Source organism: Gnatocerus cornutus, chromosome 5, assembly GCF_029298725.1.
Source record: "Gnatocerus cornutus isolate USDA-ARS CGAHR chromosome 5, icGnaCorn1.1, whole genome shotgun sequence".
Taxonomy (NCBI): domain Eukaryota; kingdom Metazoa; phylum Arthropoda; class Insecta; order Coleoptera; family Tenebrionidae; genus Gnatocerus; species Gnatocerus cornutus.
Window position 1 is genome coordinate 7774010 of NC_142237.1, and position 21019 is coordinate 7795028.

Below are 21019 nucleotides of genomic sequence, written 5' to 3' on the forward strand. Positions count from 1 at the left end.
ATGAAACATCTAAAAACTTAAAATTTATTGATTTTGTTTCACTTATAAACAAATATTAAAATACAGCTATCACTAGATATACACATTCGGCAAATTTATTTGCAATATCATTATTAAGAAACTATTTCAGGTTGGCTTTAATTGCTTAAATAAATTGTACAAAAGTTGTCTTGTATTAGAACCTGATACACCGAACACTTAGTTTTACATGTCTGACGGGAATTCAGACCGAATAGTACAATTGCGTAATTAGCGACTACCTCAACCTAGCAAATAAATAATAAATAAATTACTTTAACATCTAAAAGGTCCATAAACAATAAAACGAGAAGAGAGCGTCAATACAGATCCTCCCAGTCTAACTACACAAAGATACTATTCATTTGAAGATCTGCTACTACAAACATTACCTAACAAAATTGAATGTATTCAAAATAATTTCTTCATGCTACAACAATACTACGAATAATTCAATTTCTCAGTCGGTATTTACACAATTCGAGTAAATATAATTTCCAAGTACTGGATTTACTGATACGACTGTTGCCGGAACAACGCCGAGATCTCTTCGATGGTTTTGTTTTTCGTCTCGGGGACTTTCTTGTGGATGAAGATGAAGAACAGAGCGTTGAGCACTACGAAGATTATGAAGACGTATGCCCCGATCGCTTTCTGCAAAATTGTTTGTTAGAAACTTAGAGTTTGAGAATAACCAGTAACTTACAATTATTGGTAAAAACGCTAAACCCACTAAAAAGTTAGCAGTCCAGTTGGTACAAACTGCGAGAGATGCGGCTGTTGGTCGTGCAGATTGATTAAAAAGCTCAGCTACCAAGAACCAAGGAATTGAGCCAGGACCCGATGCAAACATAACTATGTAGACGAAGACCAGCACGATGCAGACGTAGCTCAAGTTGGGTTCGACATGCTGGAAATCAAAGTTGTATTTTGGTACCAATGGTGAATAAAAAGTCTTACTGTAAAGTTCATGGCGATGGTTAAAAGAAGAGTATCGATGGCCATACCACCGAAACCGAGAAGAAGCAGAGTCTTTCTACCGGCTTTTTCCACGAGTACCAATGAAATGATGGTCATAAGGACATTGATGGCACCCATGCCCATGGTTGCAAAAGTGGCACTGTCGTCTTTAAGACCTGACTGCTTGAAGATGGACGTTGAGAAGAAGATCACCTGTAAAAAAGTGGTAAAAATGGTTCGCAACGTCGCAAAATGAACTTACAGCGTTGATTCCGCTGAGTTGCTGGGCTACCATCACAAAGAGACAGATAATAAGCGGAATTCTTAGAGCTCTGTTTGTCAGCAGCTCTCTCACTGTAACTTTCGGTAACAATTTCGTGGCATCATTCTCCGATTTCATCTGCTCCAGCTCTTCATGCACAGCCAAACTTCCTCTTAACCAAGCCAACGCTTTCTGAGCTTCCATCTCATTTCCTTTCGACGACAACAAGTACTTCGGTGACTCCGGACAGAAGGGCAAAGTCACGACTTGGAAGAGAGCAGGCACTGCCGTCAGAGCAAAAAGTACCGGCCAGTGGTCGGGAGTACCCAACGCGTACTTCAAACCCAAAGCTTGCGCGACGAGGATGGAAATGGTGATGACTAGTTGGTACACGCTGCCCACGGCTCCTCTGAGATTGACAGGTGAGATTTCCGCCAAATACATCGGTGCCAAACCAGCGTTTAGACCGGAGTTTATTCCGATGATTAATCGACCCAAAATGAAGATTTCATGAGAGGATGCTGCTTTAGCAGAACCGAAAAGTATCGCTGCGATGAAAACTAGAATGTTGTTGAGTAGTAAGCCTCCTTTGCGGCCAAAACGGTCGGCTATGAATCCGGTGGCCACACCGCCAATCATCCCACCGACGCAGAAGATGGAGACGGCGAGAGCAAAAACTATGGTGACGGTGCCCTCTTCGGGGATTTCGCCAGTGCGGTTGCCGATGACGTTGGATATCCATCCTAGCAACACCTGGACAAGGGCAAAAGTGTAAATTTAGGGGGACGATACAGCAGATGGTATCAATTTCAAAGCAGATACGCGGTTTTAAACGGGAACAGTACCCACAATTTTTTTAAAAAATTCCGTTATAAACTAATAAAATGTTTTGAATTAGCGGCTTAAGTTATAGATTAATCATAAACGCCTGAATCACTGGAAATTGTGTTGTAAAACTGTTCAATTAATCGATAAGACCGGTATAAAATTGGATTAAAATTCGGTTGCATTACTGCTTTCAACTGGTTCTATGTTTTTTACCTTTTCTGGTGTATTGGTGACTCCCGTGTTGTACCCGTGTTGGAATGAAGAGCCCAAAGCCGACGCGATGATGGCAAAGATCAACTTTCCATTGAAACCCTGAAAACGCCACAATGATTTATAGGGATTTACAACACTCGGTTACGCTTCGTAAAAAATCTTCCAAGTTGGAAAATTATCTGAGTGAGAAAAGCCACAGGAAATCCTCCGCGGAAATCGAAATGGACCACGTTTCCGTTTTAAACAAAACCACCCTCTTACGCCTATTTAAATTATTAAAATCATATTTAAATCCAAGCGCGTATCCGGTTCATGACATTTGTCCCGTTTCCGGTACTTACTTCTAAATTCCTCGGCCGTTTCGGTTTTTTGTTGCTATTGTCTATTCCATCTTCAATGGATTGAAGGGTCATATTTTCTCCGCCTTTACCCATTTTTTTTTCTAAGTTATCGCACGCACACACACTTCTTATCACGTGTAGAAGCAAATATGCTGTATCTTCTTAAAACTTTGCTTTCAATAGAAGTTGTATATTTATAGGCGGTGGAAGGTGTGTACTCTGTATTTCAGTTGCGATTGGTTGAATTTCGTGGGCACGTCACGAGATAAGAAGTGCTAAACTCTACTCGTATGTTGATAAAATGAGTAAACACATATTTGTCTGTAGTTCTAAAACAGCTAATGGACTGCTCGAGAAGCGTTATCTTAAATAAGAGTTGGACTTGACCATGTCCAAAGTCGAAAGAGTGCCGGAACCAAGTTTACTGGCCAAAACTGATAACGTGATAACTTTTGCGCAATTCTGCCGACTGAATGAGATTTATTGTTTTTAAAGTGATTTTAATTTAATAATTTGATTATGATGGTTGAACTTGTAAACAGTGATTTAACGCAACAAACGTTGCCTTGTAAACATTTCGTTGAACTGTTCTAATTAAACTGAAAATCAAAAAACGTTTTTTATGCAATTTCCCTGACGCTGAATTCTCATAACCATTTCCCGGATTTCCCCTTATTTGGGACTTCCAGAACCACATCGGTAATGTGAACTGTACTGAATTTACTTTAGCCTCTTAGGTTCTAAATTCTGAACTCTAATAAGATTTAGGTTTTCAGCTTCCTTTTACGCAAATTCGAGGTTTTAAAGTAAATTAGAATGTTTCTAAACTTTGCTTTGGGGATTTTCAGAATTCTAGAATATAGATTATAAAATTATTTTCTAAACGCTCAGGCACTTGCCAAAAGCACATGTAATAAAATCAGCAATTTAAAATTCAAAATTCTAAGACAGGAAATAAAAAATTCTAACTCTGAATTAAAGAATATGAGACCCCGTAAGTATTATATTTTTAAAATAAAAAAAGGGAAAGGTTTCTCCAAAAACCCATTTCCTTCAGAATGCCATAGTCATAAATTTCGGTAGTTTTATGCCCATTTTCATTTAAATACTTGAAGTTATTATGTAAAACTGATGATAATTGGCAGTGCTTCAGTAAACAGTACAAAAATATACAAAAAGTTATTAATACTACGTTACGATTTTAGACCACATCCAAACAGAAATTTAAATGCACGTGGTTCAATTTTTTATCTTTGATTATCTTGTAGACTTCGATACATTATGATTGATTTCTTCCCTGTAGAACTAGATCAAATATTGCACCAAACACGAAAATCGTCACAGATCGCTATAGATTAAAACTGTTTTTTGATCTTTTATCTAAAGTACAAATTTCATCATAAGATATTTCAAATAAGTGAAATACCAAAATCGAGATTGCTTGCAGACCAGAGTTCATTTCTGTCCGATTCAAGATATGATAATAATAATAATTTTCAAAAATTAAATTAGATTGGACACCATCCCCTAAATTTGGAAGGAACCTTATCAAAAACTTCGATTCAATTGCCAATTCACTCTTAAATTAATAACTAATTGAAAAGTACGTTATCTGGTCGTTGGTACATACGAGAATGATGATTCATTATCTTTATGATCTCCGTGATTATTATTATCTTCTGATGCAATTTCCAACGAAAAACTAAGACTCTTATGCAATTTGTCTCTATCCCTTTTGAAGGAGAAAGAGTTCTTGAGTTATGTTAGATTTTGTTGCTTTAAAACTACGACAAATCACCGGCATTACCTCTGTATGATATACTTTAATCGTTAAAACAAGTATTATTGTATTCTAAGCTATAAATATTTATATCCTTTGACGTCACCTGCCTATAATTTTTTCCATTGCAAGTATTGCGATCTTCTGCAAGTTATTTTCAACTTTCCGAAGAACACAGATAAATCCAATTTGAAGTGTTTGGTCAACACAAGACGAAGGCATGTAATTAATTGTCATAATCCTTGAACTTCCCTTGATAATAACAACCGTAAATATAACACTGCTATTACAATAAACGTATCGTTATAAAAGGCACAATTAATGTGTTTTGCAAGAATGATGCCACCGGCCTTGGCGTTGAATCGAACGATAGAAATAATTGCATTATATTGTATTATAAACAGGAGACGACACTGATCTTTTATTAATGAAGAAGATGCGGCGATTCTTAAAACGAATGATTTAATTAATTCACGGCGGGTCATAAAAGCGGCGTCATTGTTGCCTCTTTAACCCCAAGCCCTTGGCCTCGGCGTCACCCTAACGTTACCAACCTTATTCTCTTCTTTCCCCATTTTGCTTCACGAGTCACTATCAGTCACAAACTCACAGTCTCTATTCATCAAAGAACTAACAGAAGGTCTGACTTCGAGCGCAGGTAACTCAAACCATGCTGGACAACGTAGGTAGACAAACTGGCCGTAACCACAGGGTCAAAGCGTCGGAACGGAAGAATGAATTGTAGGATGATGGTGGGATAAACAATGGAATAAAGCCGAGATGTTCGAAGTCTACGACAGGGCGACGATCACACTAATGGCTTAATTGATCAATTAAAGGCAATATGAGAACAACATGAGGGTACCAGAAGTACCATATGGTTTAGTACAAACACTCGAAAAATTACATGCATGGAGGGACACGTTGGGCGTCGATTTATTCCATAAATGTGAGGAGATAGTGGGTAATTGTAGAAACTGGTCTAGGTGTGTGAAAGTTGCATGGTTATTAATTCCGAAAAATCGGAGGTCAATACAACGGGAAATGCTGATAATGAATTAGGGAATCAAGATATAGATAGATATCTAGAGCAGCTTGCCACATTGGAGAATCCAAAGTATTTCAGTTTTATCGGGAATTTGTGTCTTCTGGTCATGGTTGAGCCATTTATCTTCATTAATCTATTTTCTATTTTTGCTTCTACTTATCGTGAACAAATATTTTGCTACACAATAAATTATAACGAAGTTTTGTTTATGTCACGCTTATTATTTAAATTGTGTTGATAATCATGATATTTCCACAATTTTTTTGACAATACAATTTTTTGCCTGCAAATCTGAAAACCGCCAACGGCTGACTAAAAGTTCATAACTCAATGTGGGAATTAAAATATTAAGATAAGCACGTTTTGCTTATCATTTTGAAACATTTGTTCCAATTTACATATCAAAATACATGTCATCTGGTATTTGCAAAACATTGAAGATAATAATATTGATTAATACATATGTGGGCGATGGGCGTTTTGAATGTCGCAATGCTGGGGTAGATTTAATCCACCCAGTAGTAAATAAACTAATAATTTTATTTTTCTTTAGAAACCGCAAAAATTCCCAAGAATACAAAAAAATAGTTTGACATATTGGACAAATTTTATTAACTATGTAATTACAATTTTCGTTTATTTTTTTGTTATAATTTAGTTTGTTGTTAAAGTAAAAAATATTGAGACAATTATAGTTATAAACGACAGACTGACTCCAGCAAACTTATAATTAATAAGTTTATGTTTAGACTGCTAAATCTTTGTATATCTTATCGTGTTCAAAGAGTTTATAGTATTAAAAAACGTTTTAAATTTTCTAAAAATAAATAAACATTATGTCGTACATAATGTTCTTTCTTGATTGAGAAAGTTATTTATATTCAGGCAACTATCAGTAGGATTATACAGCTTGACAGCTGTGTTTGGGAAGGCGGCATTTGCTGGAGAGACATATAATCGTTACAATGCAAGTTCAGTAAAAAACTTTTTGGCCGATAAACCATCTAAAACTGAATAAAAAATATCTTTTACTGAATTATTTTAAATAAATTTTCTGTGTATAAATCAGAAATTAGGATTTGTTAATTTTATAAGTGAATATGAGGATTTTGTAACTGCGAGTTTCGATAGTCCTTTCAAAAAAATATGTCCTTTTCCTTTCCTCTAGGTTTCTATCGAATTTTTTTTAGGCTATTGAAAAAATAACTAAATTGTACATATTTATTTCTAAGTATTTTTCCTCCGATTCTTATTTTTACTTATTTTGAAACAGTTCACCAAACGACGAAAACAAATCTTACGAAATTTGTTTAAACCACATATTAAAGTGTAATAATATTTTTGAAACAAAACTCATGACTATTTTTGTGAATACGTTGATAATAATTGCTCTTCAGATAAAATGTGCTTTATTTTAACATCGTTTTTCAATGTCATATTAATGTATAGGTAATTAGGCTGGTTATCTGTATCATATATTCTACAGAACCTTTATCGCTTTTACAGTAATAATAGTGAAATTTGCGAAACTTTTGATAAAGAAAGAATTTTACATTTCTCAAAAATTCGTTAAACGATTATTTGTAACTTGAAAATCTTATCAAACTCCATAAAAAGAGAGATTGTCTTTAAAATAAGTGATAAACAGGAAATTGCATGACAAGGCGACAGGTAGATAATGAGTAATGTCCATAGTTTTGCTCTATTCTAGGTATTAACAGGTAGATCTATATCTATTCTCTAGAAGATAAAAAAAATGCGGACAATGGCTCAAAAACTCTTTCTTGCTTTTTCCTTGGCCTAGCAAAACTCAGATTCCGTTTCCATAAATTCTAAAATTTATTCTGAAATAATGTTTGGTTATTTCCGAAGTAAAGTTTAATGATGTTTGCATGCCACATACCGACCAGATGAAACAATTACTTAACATAACAATAATAATTCAATTAGTGCAATTAGTAACCAAAAGACAAAAAATTTTTGCCAGTCATTTCTCCGTATGACCGAAACTAAAGCATTAGATACGCGGTCATTACTTTTATTTAGTGACATTCGCTTCATTTTACATATCAAAGTAATTGTCACATGTTATTTACAAGATATTCGAGATAACGTTGATAAAAAACGTGTGGGTTGTGGTCTGAGTTATGACGTTATATGGGGGTAGATTTACATCTGAATGGAAAAATCAATGTCTCATGTTAGAGATCCTTGATCTGGGAAGACTCACTCCGAACTTTATATAAAACTGACGTCATGTCTACACTAACATCTGTGATAACAAAAAAGTTATCTTTTTCACAGAGCGAAATATAAGTCCGAGAATCGCTTTGATGGATTTGCATTAAAAAATGTTTGCGCGTGTATTTCAGTACTAGTGGTTAAACAAGAGGCCATGAAAACGACACTCAAACAAACGTCAACGGATAGCAAACATTCGCTCACAAACCAGTTAATTTTAGTCCTGATGCCGGTAAAACGGTGCTAAAACAGCTATTGACTCGTCCAATTATGTAAATTATTGCTGACACGACTTTTCTTATGTAAATGCCGAAAACCCTTTCGAAAATGTAACGATAGTGATTGGTGTTAATTTGGGAATTTCGGAGTCAAGTGGACGCATCCTCACTAAATTGTTGCCTTCTTATTGATTTAAAAGACTAAAGCTGTAAACAGATTTATCAAACGAGTTAACTCAGGCCGCACACGTCAATTTGTCCGTTGTGATAAGCGATTTTACTATTAAAATACCTACCGATTCAAGCTTGGAGACAGCCGATGCTGTTGTAGAAGTGTGAGAATTCGTATTCTCATCTTTGTTGTCTAATTCCCTTTTCTGGTGCAGCGTGCAAGAAATTCAAATTTACTTAATAAATTCAATATTTATTCAATCTGATTATTGGGCGCCGAACCCACAGGAAGCGTTGGCGTGTCTGTAGTCACGTTACTACGAACGAAAATTACTTACCTCTAAATCCATTTTAGGAAATCGGCTGCGTTAAATTAAAAAAAAGTTATGAAATGTTGAACTACTGTTGCATGCAAATTGTTAGCAAAATGGAGGTCAACAAACCGGTCACATTCGCAAGCATGGGTGCGAATGATAAATACGAGGAAATACAAGAACTTCATTGTAAAATGTTCGGTTTTGAGGTGTTCACGAAATGATTTAATTTTTTTCGAGTTCTGGTGTTTAAGTATGTAATTGACACAAGTCTTTATTATTCAAATTGCGTTTAAATTACTATCAAATTTGATTGACGCTTGGGGTTTGGTTATTGCCTACAATAGCTATTGTTGAATTCTTGGAAAATTGTCGTTTCGTCAGAGGAACTTTATTAACATATTTTTTAAAAGAGAGCAAATATTCCAACATTTTAGAGTTAAGCAGTTAAACATTTATTTTTAATTTATTTTTTCCGTAGACATCAAATTAGTTTTACCAACCAAGACGGAAACGTTCTTTTAGGAAACAGCTTCAGAAAACTACTTAAATCTCTTTTGGGAAATTTTAAGTGAACAAAAAAATTCATTTTTTATAGCCACGCAATTCAGGGCAAACGTCATTATCAAATTTATTGCGTGGAAAATTGGGAAACTTAGACGTTTGTTGTGTAATAAAACGTAACCGATAAAATATGGCAAAAATAATCATTTTCATTATACACTCGATCGACACATAAAAATTTACTACTCTGTTGAAATAACACTTGACATAATTCATCTTCGATTTGATCGAAATAAATTTTGAAAATTTGTAAATCCTAGAAATATAATTCCGTATACTTATTTAAGAAGGAATTTTTTTAAGTTCAAACCGCATTATAATGATAAAAATTACTTTTACAAATAGCACCGCATTAGTGCTGTTAAATTATACAAATGTACAATGCATAAAGGTAATCTATTAGATATTGTTAACCACATTAGCAAGCCATGAAAAAAAAAAACAATAATTATATTCATGTTCTTTTTTGTTTATTGATTTTATTAAGATTGATGTCGACGTATCTGTGATGTGTGATCTCATAAATTTTAGATTTGTAAAATGGTTGTGATAAAATGCTTCAAACACCTGTGGCATCTGTTTTGCAATTTCTCATTATTTACCATTGGTAAACCAACCAAACGATTTTTTTAAAGAGGCATTGCCGGTGTGGATAAAAATAATTGTGCAGAGGAGCTCCACATACACATTCCACAAACTTTCTAATTTAAACTATTTGCATCAATGCAATAATGTATTTTTAAAACCACAAATTGCCTACTTATAGATAGCAAAGGAAACTAAAAGGAGTTCTATAGAACCATGCTACATCCATCAAACATACCTACACCGGAAACTTCAGTAAAACGTTCTTTTCACTGATGCCCACAAGACCACGTCACGAGGAAAACCTTCGGAAAATCGTGGAAAGCTCGACCTTAAATCGTCCTCGAACTTACGTGACGTCACGGTCACGTGCTTGTTGTTATTACGCAAAATGTGCCAAGAATACAATAAATTTAATTGAATGCAAGTCAAAATTCCTTTGATTCTATTTAAATAGTTTTCATTTCGAGTAAAAGTCAAGGCGACGGAGTTTTATTGCGCACGTTTCTGTGCTAAAACAGGTTAGGTTATATTTAAATCAATAAAGTAGGCTTGGCAGAATGGGTTGTTGTGATTGGTCGAAAGCGCGGGTGTGTCTGACGTGGTAAAGCGGTGATATTCGAAACTTTAAAATATTATACAATGCATTTTTTGTGGAAAATTTATCATCAATCGCTTATCTCTAAAAAGTAGTTATTAATAATAAAATATTACGCTATCGCTATGGCTGGATTTCCGACTTTAAAATTTTAATCCTGGGCTTTTCTCTGTTTGGTTCCGTCATCGTACTTACAGAATGTATGGGTCTCCGAGAGCTCGTGGTTAAATTTTCCGAAGAATAAATAGGAACGTCCATATCACTAACATTGGAGGAGATGCTTCCTTCGCGGCCATCCCTCTTGGGAATTTGAAGAAGCGCCATCGCCTGTTGCTCTGCAACCGTCGGACTCTTCAAATAATGACTTTCAGCGACGAAACCGACGCCGTCGTCGTCGTCTCTATCCATTTCAGACGGCACTGGCACAGAAAAAGTTACCCGCTTGGCTGGAAAAATGTTTAAGAAATTCGAAAAAACCTGTTTTATTCACGACGCGATGCGACTAAGTGACCCCTTGAAAGACGTTGAAGCGTCTCGACGCATTGAGATACAAAGTATTTTTAACCTCGTGACGTCGATGACTGTATATCGGGCCTTTGCTCATTGTCAAGAGAAAACATATAAGATTCTTTGGCAATCAGCGGATACTGATTTGGGGCGATTGATTTTATTGCATAACATCGAAAAAAGGGCGAAGTTTGTGGTTCAACCCCTAATGAGAAAGTGCAAAAATTTTGTTTACGAATCCGCTCACGTGCTTTTGAGGTACGTCAGTAGTCGCAGGTTTAATTTATTTTTGGCGGCGCCAAATGAATGTAACATGGTAAACAATCATTTTTGAAAAATGAGTGTTAAAAATGACACTGAGAAGTGGCCAAGTTACACAACGTCACTTTACAAGTTATGAATATTTATTTTTGAAGCGTCAAGGTCTAGGTGATGATAGAGGGTCATGTAATATAAACCTATCAGCTAATTAATTTTATCATTCTACGTATTTTTGTAACAGTATTTATTTGTAATCGTCATTATTATTATAACTACTAGTAAGGCTCTCTCAAAACACTTTGTTTTTTTGATGATTTTGCCCTGTTTTTATAAGGTAGAAGGCAAGCTATACTGTTCAGCACAATACATAGTTCAAATTTAATAATTTTAGAAATCAACCTATTGAACAAAACTCGAGCCAAGCAAATTTTAATAAAAAAATTAAACATATACCTACGATCCCTTCTTTATACAATAATAATAATAACAATAATTAAACTATTTTTATAATATTTAAAAAAAATACAAGTGTTTTATTTTGTATATTATAATGTTCAGAGAAATAAATTGTGACTAATTTTACTTAATTTAAAAAAAATAAGTTAATTTTTTTCTAGGGACTTTTACAATCTCATGTTTTTTTCTAGTGACAAGTGTTTCAGTGTTGCCAACTTGGTGAATTGTTCACAATTTTTGGAGATTTATAACAGTTCGGTGTGAATTTTAAATCAGATTTGAAACATGTCTCTAAAATGGTAATTTTTTAAACATGGTCGGTGGATTTCGGTAAAATTTCGAAATCGCTAACGGAAACTAGTGACAAAAGTTAATATTCCCAAAAATTTCTGTCAAAAATTCATGCATGTTGTTTACGCATGTGCAAACATGGCGAAATCCGTTGCAGATTCCTTTTTTTTGCAGTGCGAGCGAGGCTCTCTCTAGGGATTCTCTACCGAACCTAGCAAAGAAACGAACCAAAAGTCACACTACGCAGCAGGCACCTCTATTTTTTTGGCACTCCTAATTTTCAAGTATGTGCTCGCGGGGGTTAACTTTGAGACCCAAAAAGAGAGGGAGAGAGTCTTATCTTATAAATTTTCTTTATTTTATCAAGTCCTTTATTCTGCCATTTTGTCTATTTTCATTTTTACTCCACCGGATTTGTTTTTTCTGATGAAAATTTTCTCCATTTAAGCTTTAAGAATTTTTAATATTCGTCAACAAATAACTGAGTTACGGCCGTTTGAATTTTTGGGTTGTCGCCAGAGGGCCAAATTTTTTAAGGTTCGAAACAATTCGTGCTCAATATCTCGGAAACTATTACAGATATTAAGATGCGGTTTGCGGCTTCGTTCTTCTCGCGATTTTTTAGATAAGAAATAGTCGAAATTTTCAAATTTTCGCGAAAATTTGTTACTAAAACTATGCCAAGCTTCTGATATCGACATCTCGCTTATTTTTTTGAGTAAACTTGAGTTATTATACATCAGTGTACGCAGAATTTTCCGCAGATTCCAAATCTGGAATTTAAATTCAGATCCAACAACAAATAACTGAGTTATGACTAACTAAATATTTGGGTAGTTGTCAGAGGGCCAATTTTTTGAAAGTTTTGAAAAATCTGTGCTCCATATCTTCGGAATTACGACAACTACTCCTCGTTTATTTTGAATACCGCATTTCAAGGTCATAGTTTGTGACAGTTGTGGAGCTTTACAACAAATTTAGGAGGATTTATGTATTGAAAAGAATCACGAACAGGTCTTTGGGTGTTTCAGTACTCTTTTATGTTCAATTCAATGGATAAATCTTCTCAAATTTGCCGTAGAGTTTCACAATTTTCACAAATTATGACCTTGAAATGCGGTATTCAAAATAAATGAGGAGTAGAAAGATAAGGTTTTTGCTTTTGTTATTTTTTCTAAATAACTTAAAAAAAATGTTGATAAACTAAATGGTTAAATGTCAAACTTCTGCAGTCAGGAAATAAAAAAGGTATTTATAATTATTAAGAACAAAGATCCATAATAAAATTTATTTAACTTCCTATCAATCGTCTACAATAAAATTTCCTAATCTCACAATTTACTCTCACATTTCTCTTCAGCAATACTGAATCCTCTGTTGTCTTCGCCCCGTTGGGAACCGCCCTTTCCTCTCTTAACTTTATTATCCATTTTTGCACGTCCTCGAAAATGCTCCGTGATCTCAAACAAAGTCTTTCCTTCCGTTTCCGGGAGTACGAAATACAAAATGACAACCCCCCCAAATGCGAAACCACTATACAACCAAAAAGTCCCAGGCAAAGTCAAAAAACCTACCATTTTAATAAAAATTTTATTAGAAATAAAGCTAAAGATGTAGCTGAGACCACCGGACAAACCCGACCCAGTGGCTCTCGTCTCATTGGAGTAAACTTCTCCGATTAACATCCAAGGAAGGATTCTGATTCCCGCATGAGTGAAAAACGCGGATCCTATGAGAAGAGTCATTGGAATCCAAGTGTTAGAAGAAGAGTAGGATTCTGAAGGATCCAAATTTTTAACGCCCACAGATTGGGCATAAAGTGCGGCAAGGAAGAAGCAACAACCACATCCGATTAAAGAGAAAAAATTCATGACTCTCTTTCCGACGAAGTGAATGAGACACGCGCTTAGGATACAACCAAGAACTTGAGCCACTCCGAGGAAAATCGTCGCGTAGTACTTATCAATAGGTGCTTTCAGAGTCGCGAAAATCTTCACTGCGTAAGTTTGCAAAGTTGTCATTCCGGAAAAATGACCGAGGAAGAACGTGAATGAAACAAGAGAATAGGGCCAGAGAAAGTTCTTTTTTAAATAGAGTCGCCAATTGGCTGTTTTCTCTTCCTTTTGTTTCTCGATTTGATCGCTGAGTTCTTTGAACTCGCCTTCGATTGCGCTCAATTCAGTCCATCCTCGTAGCCAAGCTAAACTAAGACGTGCGTCTAAGTAGCGGTTCTTGGAGATGAGCCAATGGGGACTCTCCGGAACTAAGAAGAGAAGAATTATGGAGATGATGGGTACGGATGTACTGACTAAAGCTACACTTCTCCATGTTAAAAAGGTTCCTAACATGAACTGGGTTAAGATTCCTGAGATCACAGCCACAGTGCTTGTTGATGCTAAAATCCCTCTGAGACTCGGCTGAGTGATTTCAGCGACGTATGTCAGTGTCTGGAAAAGACCATTAATCGGACTAGTACTACATAGTTCTACAGATCAGTGGTTTGTTTAAGAAATAAGTACTGTACAAGGTAGAAATTAGATGAAAGTAAGAGAAAAAGGTGTTAAAGACGTGTCTCATCATTTGGGACAAATCCGGTGTTGACAACACCATTCTTAATATCCTTAAGTCTGATGACTTTGTTCCCGAGCTTGGAGTGACCAGCGAAGTGTTCAGTGATTTCAAAAAGCGTTTTACCTTCAGTTTCCGGGAGAATAAAGTACAGAACAATAGTACCAACAAAACAAATTCCACTGTACAACCAAAAAGTCCCTGGCAACGTAATCCAGTGGACTAAAGACAGAAAAATTTTGATGGAAATAAAACCAAAGATATAACTAAGAGCACCTGAAAATCCCGATCCTGTGGCTCGAGTGTCATTCGAGTAAACTTCTCCAATGAGCATCCACGGTAAGAGTTTGATCCCAGTGTGAGTACAAAAAGCAGCACTTACAAGAAAAATCGTCGGTACCCAGGTACTACTCTCATTTTCTGTGAACGTGACTTTAGCAAATAAATCCAAATGAATGATTGAATGCATGTACGCGTAGACTCCAACAGTGACAAAGCAAAGTCCACAACTTATCAAAGAAAAGAAGTTCATCACGCGTTTACCGGTGTAGTGTACCAAGCAAGTGCTCAAAATACATCCTAAAACTTCCGCGACGCCCATAGCGACAGTAGCGTAGTACTCTCCAATGGGAGACTTCAAGGCCGCAAAAATCTTAACAGCGTAGATCTGTAAAGGCGTGGTTCCACTGAATTGGCTCATGAAAAACGCAAACGAAACTACAGAAAACGGCCAGTAGAAGTTCTTCTTAGTGAAAAGTTGCATTTTTTGTACAACAGTGGGCTTCTCAGTGACTGTGGCAGTAATTTGTTTGGAGAGCTCATTAAATTCGGGTTCGATTTCTTCAATGGTTGCCCATCCTCGCAGCCAAGCTATACTTTTTCGTGCTTTGTCAGGGCGTTTTTTAAGTATGAGCCAATAGGGGCTCTCTGGGACAAAAAACAAGAGAACAAAAGAGATCATTGGTACAACAGCACTCATGAGGGCGACTGTCCGCCAGTGCAGGAAGGTGCCGAGCAAGAATTGGGTCAAAAGTCCGAAGATCACAGCTATGCCAGACGTGGACGACAAGATTCCTCTAAGACTAGGCAGGGTTATTTCCGCGACGTAAGTCAGAGTCTGGAAGTAAGAAAGTGGTTATTTTGGGTTTAGAGCAAAGACTGCCCAGAGTTAGTTACAACTATCTAAGGTGCAGCAAAGAAAAGCTATGGCACTAAGTGTTTATTACACATTTACACTGGTAGGTGGAAGACTTCCCCTGTAGATTAATCGTATTTTAAGTAATAGAAAGAAGGAAGACATTATAGTAATAAATAAATGTTAGATGTGTTCTTTGTACTCCATTTCTGTCAGTGTAGCTGTTAAAAGTAGCAGTACCACAAAGACCCTCCCATCAGGTACAGTCCAATTTGTGTCCTTCCACCAGTGTGTTTGTTCAGTCTTAGACTCGACTCTCCTCAAGTTCAAATCCTTTGTTATCGACACCCGTCCTTTGAACTTTGTTGCCTAATTTAGAGTGTCCCGAAAAATGTTCAGTAATATCAAACAACGTCTTCCCTTCCGTTTCTGGCAAAAGAAAGTACAATAAAATTGCACCAAGAAAACTAACACCGGCGTTGAACCAAAAAGTTCCTCCGAGTGTAAACGCGCTGATCATCGACAAGAAGATTTTGTTGGCCAAAAACCCGAAGATGTAACCCGTGGCGGCTGATATCCCTGAGGCTGTGGCTCTAGTATCAGGAGAGAAAACTTCCCCTGTTAAAATCCATGGAAGGACTCTTATTCCAACGTAAGATAAAAATGCCGAACTTATGAGGAAGAACGTGGGAATCCAGTTGTATTTGTCGTCTCTGTGAAAACTGCTTTCTAAGGAGTTGACACCGACAACGTGTGAGTAAGTGGCGACAATAAGAAAACAAAGTCCTGAACCAATTAATGAAATGAAATTAATGACTCTTTTACCGATAAAATGGACAAGAGTCACACAGGCAATGCAGCCTAAGGATTCCACAATTCCTAAAATGACAGTGGCGTAGTACCTATCAATTGGTGATTTTAATGTTGCGAAAATTTTGATGGCGTAAGTTTGTAAAGTTTGCATTCCATTAAAATGACTCAAAAAGAACGATAAAGAGACGAGAGCGTACGGCCACAAGAAGCTTTTCTTGGTAAATAAAGCCAAGCGTTCCTTCTTTGAAAGTTTCGTAGCGGAAGAACTCGCGGAATCGTCGATCCCAATGTCGCTAGCTTTGCCTAATTGTTTACACAACTCTTGAAATTCCGACTCGATTTCATTCAAACTCGTCCATCCCCTCAACCACGCAATGCTCTTCCTTGCGTCCAAATACCTCCCTTTCGAAATCAACCAAACTGGAGTTTCAGGTACAAAAAATAAAAGCAAAAATGCCGCAATAGGAACGCAGCAATTGAAAACCGCCACGATCCTCCATTTTAGAAAAGTCCCCAAAAGAAACTGACACATCACCCCTAAAATCACAGCCATGGTGCTGGTAGATGAAAGCATCCCTCGTAAATGGGGTTGTGTTATTTCAGCCACGTAAGTGAGCACCTGAAAGGAAAGAAGAGAGAAGAGTGTGAATGAGAGAAGAGGGTTAGTCACAAGTACCGGTAAAAGCGTGAAGTACTTACAGGTGCTTCCAACAAACCTCCGGTGACTCCGGTTAAAGACAAGGCCAGGAAAATCTGCCAGACGTCGTTGGAGAAGTAGAAGAGGAGCCAAGCCGCTACGAATGGAAGATTGGCTAGTTGCATGGCACGTCGGCGGCCGATGGGCTGAGTCACCGCACCGGAGAATAGACAACCCACAGGGACGCAAATTAAGTTGAGGGAACCTTAAATTATACTCGCGTTATTTATGCTTCAAAGGTTGATATCTTTTATATAAATTTATATAAAACATTTAACCCCTAGTTTTGGTCAAGAGTTTGATAGAATTTTGAACCAGTTCTGCTTGAGTTTCTTACCTATCCATGATATGGCTTCCTGGCCCAAGGAAATGGGTTCCTCTGGATCACCTCCTGACAAACTAGGAATGAGAATGGTAGGAAACCCTAAGGTCATCCCGAATCCCAAGAGCAGAACATTTTTCACGCAAACGGCTAAGATTTGCGGTAGAGCTTGCCTCCAACTTGATCTGCTTTCAGAAGGTGCCGCGAAAGGTGACAAAGTTTTGTCGCTAAAACAAAAGAAGGTCATCTATAAAGTAATGACTTGAACTCGTGAAAATTGCTCGTGCACAGAGGCAAGTAATTATTTTAATGGGCTCAGATTAATATAATGCTAAAAGACCTTGCACTTTACGGCTAAGTTGGTAGCATCTTTTGTGAACGTCAAGGTCTCGTAGGGAATTTTATATTGTTTTCTGATGTATACTTTGCTTTTAATTGTAGTTTATTCCGGCAGTTTTGTCTGGGAATTTGATATTAATATCCGTGTTGAAGTTAAAACACATATTTTGGTTTTCTTCAAGGAAGTGTTATTGTCGCGGTAATTTTGACGCTAATGAAGTAATTGGCTCCTGGAGTGGACCTCATTATCTTGTTACAGGATATCCTGCAAAAATTAGAGATCTTCTTGTTCATTTCTGGAGTTTCTTGCGGTAATGGTAAATCCAACACGTTTGTTTGCGTGTTAATAAATTCTGCAATTACGTATACGCATTGAGTACCTAGTATACAAAAAAAAATTATGTTGTTTCGGCGTCGTTCCATGAGACGGAGAACATAAAAATTTCCTCAACAAAATTAATCTTTTCAATAAAACGGTTCGAATTTATTCAGCAAATTTGTCAGATTACACAAGATCAGAGTACATTCGATTGCTTATGTAATGCAAAAATCTTGTCGGTTTCAATAACGATCACCTTTACAGATTACAAAACCAAAGGTGTTGTAACGAACTTAAAAAAGAAAAACCGCAGTTTATCTAGCATTCTCCTTTTCCAATTATCGATAATTTGACTGGACATCATGCAATCATATTTTAAGAATGTTAGTGATGATTACTTATCGCTTCAGCTCTAATCAGTTCCGAAGAATTGTGAATATTCAAATACTTATGATTTTATACATACCATTTTTTAGTACGAGTAGAATGAAATTTTTGCGAAAGTTCCAAATGCTAATGACAGTACATCCGGCATTGCTATTTTAAATTAGATAGACTGATATGCTACTACCTACAAATCAACTAAATGCAAAAGTGGAATATTTCAAACTCAAATATTGTGCCAACGTGCAATTTCCCAAGTCACACCTTTCATCGTTGGTATGACAATTGTATTTTTTGTTTATTTTGGCATGCTAATTAACCGAACAAGAGAACTGGAATAAATTGTGACCGGAATAAAATTTATGTATATTCATAACGGTCACAAAACTTCCATTTATATAATTACGATTCGTTACATAATGAGAAACGTGTTCAGATTTCTCAGTGAGATCCCAGCGGTTTTCACCTAATAAATTTTGGTACTTCCTTCACATGACACACTTAATCCAAATTTGGCATTGATAATACCAAAGTTCAAAATAATTATAGTTGTATTGTTTTCAGTCCAAACCTTTGTCTGTTTATTTAATGTATTTTTAATTTTCAGATCCTTCTTGAAACTAGTAATTTTACCCAAAAATAAAAACGTAGTCCGCGAATTTGATGGTGATGACACCTCGTTCAACCTTGACATGATTTTTCAATTAGCACCGACAAAGGACCTTAACAGAACCATAACGGTGACAAAACCACAATTAGGAGAGTCAGATAAGAAAAGAATACAGAGACGTAATAGAATACCGCGGAATTTTTTTTCAATTTCGAAACGAGTCCAATTGAAAAATTGCCTCGATTGTTAGTCGTTTCCGGTATTCCCCGTAAATAAGTACTTTTGTACTTTGGTACAAATTCAACTTACCTTACAACCATTTTGCCAACCACTTCATCGAGCTTCTGGCACTGCACTGGATACTTTTTGAATTGCACTAATCAATTAGCACACATATCACAATCAAAATAGAGATGTTGATAGAAAATGTTATTAATATTGAGAGGTCGTTTACATTCCTTTTTTTATTTATTGTTGATACTATTGTAGAGTTGTTTGTTTTAAATCTACACTGTTAGTAAACCTTCGATGTACTGTGTGCATGGCCACTTTCTATTCTAGTGATTTAACACTGCTCCCACTTCATCAAGGTGTGCTAATGCTGAATGCCGGTTATTATTCCAATTCCTCTTAAATGGTAAATTGATGGCACGTGATAAAGGCTGTTTGGTTTTAAAGAAAAAGTATTACTTGTAGAGACCATGACTTTGATTTGCAAACACCGTTACTACCGCCGTGAGAGGGTCAAGTGCACCTCTTACTTGTTTTAGAAAATAGTTAAACCTTGCTCGCTAAATGAAATAAGCAAAAGTAGTACAAACAGTTTGAGCTTGCAAAATTTAATATCCGACTTTGATACAAGATCTGGGGCGAAATATTCTTCCCGTTAAAACTGGGACAAAATTTTGCAAAAGATTAAAACAATTATTTAATGTCATCATGTCATGAACTTTATATCAGGTCATGTCACACGATACAAAGAAATAATCTCGTGTTTTTAAAATATTTATATAAAAATTAATATCTAATTGAATATTGGTACTTATCAAAGTAAACCACCAATTTCCTGTTAAAAAAACGATTTTGTTTTTAACTCAGTGTGTAATTAAAACGATATAAGCAAAAATCGGTTATCGTAAAGCACAACGCGACTATAAAAGAATTATGGTGTTTATACTGATTGTAAGTATATGGTACATTAAAAATTCTGTGTTTTTAAAAACATTTTTTTTGAATAGTTCACGAACAAAGTCGTAAACAAAAAATAATTAGTGTTTACGGCAATTTTTTGTTTTTAACAATGGTGTTATCAGAATTCATGATAGACATTATTTTTATACAAATAATAATAATTTGGTGACGTCGACAAGAGAATTTTTTCAAAATAAGCTGTCTGAGAATTAAATCTAGAAAATTAATAGCTTGATTAGATATCGTAGTTTTGGTTTCTACTTATTTCCAGATTCGTTCCCTTGGATTTCTGAGAATTTTTAACACTATATTGCTGCTTTTATTTAGATAGATACTTTAATTAGCTTAGTAATTTAGCGCAGGTAATAAGCATGACAAAAATTGTAACCTGCCGAATTTTTAAAATTGATTTCTTCCGGTTATTTATAAACTTTGTCTGCTCAGCTCTAATTTTTGAGGTGCATGGGCAATAGACATGTTACAAAAATAGTAATATTTTTTGTTCAATAGCGTAATAAAAAATGCAGTCACATTTCCACTAAAAATGTATGGACCTATTCTCTAAAATAAAAATAACAAAGGTTTCATTAGCTATGGGAAAAATTATAAATTAAAAAATCAAAAAAATAAAAAATGTCTTTTAAATTTGGCGCTTGCATCGTTGATTTATAGTAGGTTGAATTTTGAAGATCTAAAAAATTGTAAATTCTGTAATTTTAATGCCACGAAATTTGCCATGGTTACTCCTTTTAACATGCTTATTAATCTTGCCGAACTACAAACTTCTAGAGCAAAAGATACACTTTTTAGAAATTTATATTTAAAGATCCACCCTTTCCTCATAACAAAAGAAGAATGTATTGAAATCGGATTAAAACCAAAAAAAGAATTCGTGCGATTGGCTGGCATTTTCTTTACCAAAGAAATTTTTATAATAAAAAACGCACGCGAACAACCAATTCGAACGTAACTTATCATTCATTGG

General features: G+C 35.7%; 3 protein-coding genes across 6 annotated transcripts; all 3 read right to left on the reverse strand.

Annotated features, from left to right (window-relative positions):
• Nucleotides 1-10: 10 nt before the first annotated feature.
• Nucleotides 11-10660, reverse strand: LOC148174056 (solute carrier family 2, facilitated glucose transporter member 1-like). Of its 4 annotated transcripts, XM_088036280.1 has the most exons (8): nt 9782-9927; nt 8419-8443; nt 8206-8286; nt 2282-2380; nt 1241-1993; nt 979-1191; nt 725-928; nt 11-672 (listed from the first exon to the last, which is right to left on the reverse strand). In XM_088036280.1, exons 2-8 carry the CDS (start codon nt 8428-8430, stop codon nt 529-531), a joined length of 1506 nt encoding a protein of 501 aa, XP_087892406.1. In that variant the 5' UTR covers nt 8431-8443; nt 9782-9927; the 3' UTR covers nt 11-528. The 4 variants fall into 4 exon arrangements, with proteins under 4 accessions (XP_087892406.1, XP_087892404.1, XP_087892407.1 ...); XM_088036278.1 differs by lacking the exons at nt 8206-8286; nt 8419-8443; nt 9782-9927 and adding an exon at nt 10337-10660; XM_088036281.1 differs by lacking the exons at nt 8206-8286; nt 8419-8443; nt 9782-9927 and adding an exon at nt 4957-5261.
• Nucleotides 10661-12930: 2270 nt separating this feature from the next.
• Nucleotides 12931-15616, reverse strand: LOC148174057 (uncharacterized). The gene is made up of 7 exons (XM_088036784.1): nt 15600-15616; nt 15459-15480; nt 15401-15406; nt 15200-15341; nt 14501-15151; nt 14225-14446; nt 12931-14141 (listed from the first exon to the last, which is right to left on the reverse strand). Exons 1-7 carry the CDS (start codon nt 15614-15616, stop codon nt 12988-12990), a joined length of 2214 nt encoding a protein of 737 aa, XP_087892910.1. The 3' UTR covers nt 12931-12987.
• LOC148174058 (facilitated trehalose transporter Tret1-like) lies at nt 15493-19406 on the reverse strand. Its single transcript, XM_088036760.1, has 4 exons — nt 19153-19406; nt 17207-17418; nt 16872-17074; nt 15493-16791 (listed from the first exon to the last, which is right to left on the reverse strand). The coding sequence occupies exons 1-4, from the start codon at nt 19161-19163 to the stop codon at nt 15664-15666; spliced, it is 1554 nt and encodes a 517-aa protein (XP_087892886.1). The 5' UTR covers nt 19164-19406; the 3' UTR covers nt 15493-15663.
• Nucleotides 19407-21019: the final 1613 nt, after the last annotated feature.